The sequence below is a fragment of the Heteronotia binoei genome, chromosome 15 (assembly GCF_032191835.1).
Source record: "Heteronotia binoei isolate CCM8104 ecotype False Entrance Well chromosome 15, APGP_CSIRO_Hbin_v1, whole genome shotgun sequence".
NCBI classification, from domain to species: Eukaryota; Metazoa; Chordata; class Lepidosauria; order Squamata; family Gekkonidae; genus Heteronotia; species Heteronotia binoei.
Window position 1 is genome coordinate 59,400,231 of NC_083237.1, and position 8,649 is coordinate 59,408,879.

The 8,649-nt window shown below is 45.8% G+C and overlaps 1 protein-coding gene across 1 annotated transcript in view; it reads right to left on the reverse strand.

The window, feature by feature from the left end:
- ERBB2 (erb-b2 receptor tyrosine kinase 2) overlaps positions 1-895 on the reverse strand; it is a 148,845-nt gene extending 147,950 nt beyond the window's left edge. Inside the window, exon 1 of the mRNA XM_060256668.1 lies at positions 766-895. Coding sequence (XP_060112651.1) covers positions 766-847 — 82 coding nt within the window. The 5' untranslated portion in view covers positions 848-895. The remainder of the gene's footprint in view (positions 1-765) is intronic.
- Positions 896-8,649: the final 7,754 nt, after the last annotated feature.

Genomic DNA, 8,649 nt, shown 5'->3' on the forward strand with positions numbered 1-8,649 from the left:
AAGGTAGCTCTCCAGATGTTTTTTCCCCTACAACTCCCATCAGCCCCAGCCAACATGGCCAATGGCTGGGGCTGATGGGAGTTGTAGGCAAAAAGCATCTGGAGAGCTACCGTGGGCCACCCCTTCCCTATAGGGTATAATAGAAAATTGATCCGTGGGGCTCTGTGGAGCGGCTGTTTTTTGAGGCAGGCGCACCAAATTTTCAGCAGAGCATCTGGTCCCTCTTCTCAAAAAAACACACACACACACACACCTCCCCCTGTTTCCAAACGGTGGGACCAGGGGGTCCAATTCTATGAGCCCTAGAAGGTGCCCCCATCCTTCTTTATTTCCAATGGAGGGAAGGCATTTAAAAGGTCCCTTTCAACGCCATGGCCAGAACTCCCCTTCGGAGTTCCACGGCGCTCGTCACACCCTTGCTCCCGGCTCCGCCCCCAAAGTCTCCCGGCTCCACCCCCCAACATTTCTCGAGTCGGACTTGGCAACCCTACCCGCAACCCAGCCCCGCTTTGAGTCGAAGCCGCGGGATTCACGCGCGGGCTCGATTTGCAAAAGCAATCCCCGCGCAGCAACAAGTCGAATCAAAGTTTCTCTCTTTGCCATTCTCCTCCACGCTCCCCGCCCCGCCCCCGCCCCTTTCTTTCCTGCTTTCCCAAACTGCAGCCAAAGGATCCCCCGGGCCGGCTGTCTCGCTCCGTCCCCTCTTCCCCCCCCACGGCCGGCCCCAGATCCTCTCTCTCTCTCTCCAAGCCTCCTCCTTCTTACCTTCCGTGGTGCAAGCGCCCGGCCGGAGCGCACCCAAGAGGAGCCCCAAGCGGAACCAGTTGGGGCTGGCAAAGGGCCCCATGGTGTTTTCATCGCCGAGCCCGGCTCATGGGCTCGCCTCCCGGGGAGAGGAAGGAGAAAGCGGGCGACGACTTCTCGCCGGCAGCCTTTTCTCCGCGCGCCCGGGCCGCTTGCGCAAAGGGCTCCACCAGCCAACTTTTTCCCAGCCTTTTTCCACCGAGTGCGTAAAAACAGGGCACCACCTCCTCCGCTCCAGTCGCGCACCGGCTGTCGGGAACGCGCGGCGCGCCCCCGAGGAGGCCAGCCAGCTCTCTGGGGAGTGGCAAACCAGTTCTGCGGCGGAGCGGCCGAGCCCTCCTTCGTGGGAAAGCGGGAGGGAACTTTCTTTGCTCCGCTCCAAAGTGTGTTGCCTCGTGCGTCCTCGGCGCTGCTGCAAGGCGCGCCTTCTTGCGTCCGGCGATCTGAGTTGGAGATTGCACAGCTGGAAGCTGGGGGGCTTTGCGTGGAGACCAGGAAGGCCAAAGAATTTTATAACTTTTAAAAAATAATAATAAAAAAAATCAGTCCCGTTTCAGTTACAGGGACTGACTCTCAAGCAAGTCGACTGAAGACAAGCCAATTGCACGCCGTCACGGTCAAAATAATTGCACACGTTCAGTTTTAAAGACATATCCCGGGCAAATAATTGTATACACTTTTTATTTACTACTGGGCGAATAATTTAATTAACTTTAAAAGTTATTAGACAAAGAATTGCATACATTAACATGTAAAAATGTACTCTGCAAACAGCTATATGTTAGCTTTGGAGAGAGATCAGGAAGGCCAAATAATTTTATACTTTTAAAAAAAAATCAGTCTCATTTCAGTTACAGGAACGGCTAATCGACTAAAGACAAGCAAATAATTGTACACCATCATCGTCAAAATAATTGCACACGTTGAGTTTTAAAGACATATCCTGGGCAAATAATTGTATACACTTTACTACTGGGCGAATAATTTAATTAACTTTAAAAATTATTAGACAAAGAATTGTATACATTAACATGTAAAAATGTACTTTGCAAACAACTGTATATGTTAGCTTTGGATAGAGATCAGGAAGGCCAAATAATTTTATGCTTTTTTAAAAAAAAATCAGTCTCATTTCAGTTACAGGAACGGCTAATCGACTAAAGACAAGCAAATAATTGTACGCCGTCATCGTCAAAATAATTGCACACATTCAGTTTTAAAGACATACCCTGGGCAAATAATTGTATACGCTTTTTTACTACTGGGCGAATAATTTAACTTTAAAAATAACTTTAAAAATTATTAGACAAAGAATTGTATACGTTACCATGTAAAAATGTACTCTGCAAACAACTGTATATGTTAGCTTTGGAGAGAGATCAGGAAGGCCAAATAATTTTATACTTTAAAAAAAAAATCAGTCTCATTTCAGTTACAGGAACGGCTAATCGACTAAAGACAAGCAAATAATTGTGCGCCGTCATTGTCAAAATAATTACACACATTCAGTTTTAAAGACATATCCTGGGCAAATAATTGTGTACACTTTTTTACTACTGGGCAAATAATTTAATTCACTTTAAAAATTATTAGACAAAGAATTGTATACATTAACATGTAAAAATGTACTCTGCAAACAGCTGTATATGTTAGCTTTGGATAGAGATCAGGAAGGCCAAATATTATGCTTTTTTAAAAAAAAAAAATCAGTCTCATTTCAGTTACAAGAACGGCTAATTGACTAAAGACAAGCAAATAATTGTACACCATCATCCTCAAAATAATCGTACACATTAACTTTTAAAAAAATATACTGGGCAAATAATTGTATACACTTTTTTAAAATAACTGGGCAAATAATTTAATTAACTTTTAAAAGAATAACTTTGAAAAAAATTGTTAGACAAATAATTGTATACATTACTGTTTAAAAATGTACTGTGCAAACAATTGCATATGTTAACTTTAAAAAAAAATTACTAGGCAAACAATAAAAGCTGTTCACTGGATAAAAAGAGGGGAAGTATTTAAAAATCGTAGATTAGGGGAAAGAAAGATTGGTTTTGAAAAGCTGGACCGGCCAACAAAGAAATGTTTGTCGAGCCAATCGCCAGTTCAAAGGCAGATGATGATTCTTAATTATGTGATTAATGTGAACGCACGGAGCCAAAATCACAATATAGATGCCATTTGGAAAGACAGGGAGCTGACAAATTAAAATTTTGAACACAATAGCTGCTGCTCATTTGAGAAAGAAAGTACATCTTTTAACAGTTTTCTCTCATTTCCTGTTCACGGAGCCAGTACAGTGGTTAGAGTGTCTGACTTGGTTCTGGGAGAACAGGCACCCCTAAGTCACCCGCTTTCCGCTTCACCTACCTCACAGGGTTGTTGTGAAGATCGAATGGAGGGGGAGGGGAGAAGAATTATATAAGGTGCTTTGGGTTCCCATTGGGGAGTAAGGGAGGGTATGAATTTAAAAGTATATAAATAAACAGTAAATAAGAATACACCAGAATGACCCTAAATAATCTCCAAATCATCATGCATCGTGAATTAAAATTTTATTTGATTACATTTGTATCCCGCCCTCCCCTGACAGGCTAGATTAACTTTAAAATTCATCATGAACTAGAATTGGTCCCTAACAGTCAATTTCAAAAATGTCAGCAAGGGGGAAAAATCCCTAATCAACTGGGAATCAAACTTAAATTGATCAGGTTGAAGCAGGGAAGGTGAATTAAAATGCCTATTGTATTCAAGTCAAGGTTGGGCCCAGAACTTGTAGTTATTTCCAGTGTTCAACTCCATAAAATAATGTTGTCCGTCAAAATTCCTTCTTGCAATTTAGAGCATGCACGACAGTGTCCAATGCACTTACTCAGGGATTCTTTTGTAGAAAAAGCCCAGCAGGAACTCATTTGCATATTAGGCCACACCCCCTGATGCCAAGCCAGTCAGAACTGCATTCCTGTGCGTGCCTGCTTTAAAAAAGCCCTGCACTTCATACACATCATTTCAGCCAGTGTGGTCAAGTGGTCAGACTAGGATTAGGAGGAGGAAGAGGAGACGTTTTGGGCATCCCATTTTAAGAAGGATGTAGACAAGCTGGAACGGGTCCAGAGGAGGGTGACGAAGATGGTGAGGGGTCTGGAGACCAAGTCCTATGAGGAAAGGTTGAAGCAGCTGGGGATGTTTAGCCTGGAGAGGAGGCAGCTGAGAGGTGATAGGATCACTATCTTCAAGTACTCGAAGGGCTGTCATATAGAGGATGGTGTGGAATTGTTTTCTGTGGTCCCAGAAGGTAGGACCAGAATCAATGGGTTGAAATTAAATCAAAGGAGTTTCGGGCTCAACATTACGAAATAGTTCCTGACCGTTCGAGCGGTTCCTTGGTGGAACAGGCTTCCTTGGGAGGTGGTGGGCTCTCCTTCCTTGGAGGTTTTGAAACAGAGGCTAGATGGCCAAACGGCAATGAAGATCCTGTGAATTTAGGGGAGATATTTGTGAGTTTCCTGCATTGTGCAGAGGGTTGGGCTAGATGACCCTGGAGATCCCTTCCAACTCTATGATTCTAGGATTCTAAGAAGACATTGTGTGTAGTATAGCCAGGAGATCCTAAGATTGTCTGGCAGCCAGAAGTTCTAGCTCTTTCAGCGTTATGCACCACCAGGTGGCAAGCTAGACTTTTTTTTTAAGGCAAGAGACATTTCAGAGATGGTCAGAACCCTGGAATTCCTTTGGAGGTGGCTCTTCTAAACCCTACCCGAGGCTGATCCTGCTAAGCTTCTGAGATCTGATGAAATCGGGCTAGCTTGGGCTATTCAGTTCAGAGTGTGGCTGATTCCACATTAGCCTTTGCTCCGGCTCCGGTTTCAAGAAAATCTTTTGACAGCTATTTTTTATACTTTTCCTTGGCTGAAACACTGGGAAATTGCTGTGAATGGTAGCAGAGAATTGTACTGCAACTAATGAATTAAGTTCAAGTTATATGAAGCTTTTCTGTAGTTATCCCAAAAACGATATTTATGAAGGAGTTGCAGCTTTTTACTGGCTGTGTTTCCCATGCCTTTAAAAGCAACCTGTTCTGCAGATATTTAGCCAATGAACTTCTTTCATCCTTTTTAATATCTACAGGAGGAGTTTAATTTTGGTGTCAGACAGCTGTTAAAAGCAGGACCAGTAAAATCGTGCCAAGTTCATAGTACCATCACTTCCAGTGCTGTTGAGATATACAGCAGTAATCTCCAATAATCTCTTTCTGCCCCACACCTCTCACTCTCACTCACTCACACAGAAATCTCATAGAAAGGCCAGCTGGCTACAACTGGGGCTGCCAACTTTTCATTGGCAGAGCTCCTATGTCTGCAACAGCAGTATGATGAACAGAGAAATTTCATCCAGTAAAAAGGAAAGAAAGGGAAAGACTAAAATGGAAGGAAAGGAAAAGAAGGACATGGAATGAAAGAACGTAAGAACATAAGAGAAACCATGTTGGATCAGGCCAATGGACCATCCAGTCCAAAATTCTCTCACATAATGCCAAAGAAGCACCAAAATGTCCACCAGTGGGGCCAGGGAGCAACTAGAAGCCCTCCCACAGTTGCTCCCCAGCACCAAGAATACAGACAGAGCACCACTTGCAGAGAAAGAAAGAAAGAAAGAAAGAAAGAAAGAAAGAAAGAAAGAAAGAAAGAAAGAAAGAAAGAAAGAAAGAAAGAAAGAAAGAAAGAAAGAAAGAAAGAAAGAAAGAAAGAAAGAAAGAGGAGGGAAAAAGCCTTACTCACCATCAGATGAACCCAGCCAGCAACAATTCTGCCCAGGGGTCGTTTGGTGAAAAAAAAAAAATAGCTGCTGGAATGCCCTCCCAGCTGAAAAAAACACACACCCCTACTTTGCCACCCAGGCCTCCCAGGGAAATCTCCCCAAAAGAGCATACTGCAAGGCACATGAAAGCTCATACCTTGAAGAACACTTCCTGGGTCTAAAGTGCCAGTGAACTCCAGTTTTTCTCTCAAACACCGGGAGGGGGGAGAAGGAAGGAGAGGCAGTCCAGCTTTTCTCTGCACAACACAGAGATGGGGAATGGAAGGAAGCCAACCAGAGCTCAGACTTTGCAGCCTGTGTCAGTCTTCAAAGCTAGTTTTTCTCTGTACAACACAGAGACGGGAGAAGGAAGGAAGCCAAATGGCGCTCAGGCTTTGCAGCCTGTGTCAGTCTTCAAGGCTAGCTTTTCTCTGCACAACAGAGAGACAGGGGAAGGAAGGAAGCACTTCTTTGTACGGAGAGTGATTAAAATGTCTAATTTGTGGCCAAAGAATGTCGTGACGGCCGCGGGAATGAAGAACTTTCAGAAGGGATTAGATAGATTCATGGAGGGTGAGTCTATCAATGGCAACTAACCATGTGACTAAAAAGAAGCACCATGTTCAGAGGCACTAAATTTCAGAATCCCGGAGCCAGGAGGCAACATCAGGAAGGCCTCAGCCGCTATGCCCTGTGGTTGGCCCTCCAGGGGAACTGGTTGGTCCCTGTGTGAGACAGGAGGCTGGGCTAGATGGACCCCTGGTCTGATCCTGCAGGGCTCTCCTTATGCTCTTATCAGGGGAGGGCCTTGGCTTCTGTGCTCTGTTGTTGGCCATCCAGAGGACCAGGTTGGCCACTGTGTGAGACAGGATGCTGGACTAGATGGACCCCTGGTCTGATCCAGTAGGACTCTTCTTATTTTCCTATCAGGGGGAAGGACTCAGCTTCTATGCTCTGCTGTTGGCTTTCCAGAGGAACTGGTTGGCCACTATGTGAGGCAGGATGCTGGATTAGATGGACCCCTGGTCTGATCCAGTAGGTTTCTCCTTATGCTTTTATCAGGAGAAGGCCTTGGCTTCTGTGCTCTGTTGTTGGCCATCCAGAGGACCAGGTTGGCCACTGTGTGAGACAGGATGCTGGACTAGATGGACCCCTGGTCTGATCCAGTAGGACTCTTCTTGTTTTCTTATCAGGGGGAAGGACTCAGCTTCTACGCCCTGCTTATATTCTTCTGTTCCCAGCCTTGTAATGCAAGTTTAATAAATACTTCACCGTCCAACTGTTAATGCTTTAGTAGCCAGCAGCCTCTGAAGGTGCCCTCTCTTTGTCTTGACAGCCTAGCCGCAGGAACAAGTTTAGGAGTGGGGCGAGCCCTTTTGCTCCTGGGACAAGGAGAAGTCGCATGCAGGAATTCTCTTATGTGATTCCCATTTACAAGAATTCTCTTCTGCCCCCCCCCCACAGCTTCTTGCGCCCCCCCCCCCCCCCAGCTTCCTACCCGCATGGACAGGTCCTTGTAAGCATCAAGATTCCCAATCAATGTTCCCTCCGTGTGAGCTAGCTCACAGTTCTTTAGCCTCCAGCTCACACATTTTTGCCTTAGCTCAGGAAGGATGACCCCAGAGCACCATAGCTCACCACTTTCATGCCAGTAGCTCACAAAGTAGAATTTTTGCTCATAAGACTCTGCAGCTTAGAGGGAACATTGTTCCCAATATCTATGAACGAAGCTACAAGAGTGGGTGTTTTTGTCTCTTTCAGACAGATCCAGGTGGGTGGCCATGTTGGTCCTAAGCAATGTGACAAAGTTAGAGTCCAATAACACCAGTACGGTCCAATAAAATTAAAATTATTGGACCAATAGGATGTGAGCTTTCGCGTGCATGCACACTTTATCAAAAAGGATCCTGAATGAAACTCTGTTGGTCTTAAAGGTGCTATTAAAAAAAATTAAAGGCAGTCCCGTGCAAGCACCGAGTTGTTACCAATCCATGGGGGTGACGTCACAACATGACGTTTTCACGGCAGACTTTTTACGGGGTGGTTTGCCATTGCCTTCCCGTCATCTACACTTTCCCCTCAGCAAGCTGGGTCCTTATTTTACCAACCTCGGAAGGATGGAAGGCTGAGTCAACCTTGAGCCAGCTACCTGAACCCAGCTTCCGCCAGGATCGAACTCACGTCGTGAGCAGAGCTTGGACTGCAGTACTGCAGCTTTACCACTCTGCACCCTCTCTCTCGGCTTGGCTTCGCGAACGAAGATTTAAGAAGGGTGCAATAGTCCACGTCTGCTGCAGGCTCGCTGGTGGCTGACAAGACCAATGCGGGACAGGCAGGTCCGGCCACAGCGGCTGCAGGGAAAAGTCTGATTTGGGGTTGGTCCTGTAGCAGTGCGATTCTTCCTCAATCTCCTTTTGTCCTCAAGACCAGCTATGCGTGCGTTCTCAAAGGAAGAGACAGCCTGGTGGATGGTGTGCCTCCATGCTTTGCGATCTGAGGCTAGGTCAGACCACTGGTGATGGTTGATGTGACAGGTGCCAAGGGATTTCTTCAAGGAGTCCTTGTACCTCTTCTTTGGTGCCCCTCTATTTCGATGCACCACAGGGCACTTAAAGGTGCTATCAGACTAAAGGCATACTCCCTCGAAGCTGTGGAATCTCGTGAGCAAAAAATTCTGCTTCGTGAGCTGCTGGCAATAAAGTGGTGAGCTCCTGCATCAATTAGCTTGCTCTGGGGCCATTTTTCCTGAGCTAAGACAAAAATATGTGAGCTGGGGGGGGGGTTTAAAAAACTGTGAGCTAGCTCACGCTAACTCAGCTTAGAAGAAACACTCGACTCAAGGTTTGTCTCTTCCAGGTAAGAAATGACCCTGACCAGGAAGCTCCCCTTTTGCGAACAGCTTCAGGGCATTTAAAAAAAAAAAAGGCACAGAAGGAGAGAAAGGAACAAGTTAAAAACAGCGAGACTTCCCCCTCCTGCCCCCACCCCTTTCTGGCCGCCTGCAGGGCTCGATGGCTGCCTTGAAAGGGCCCATTCTCT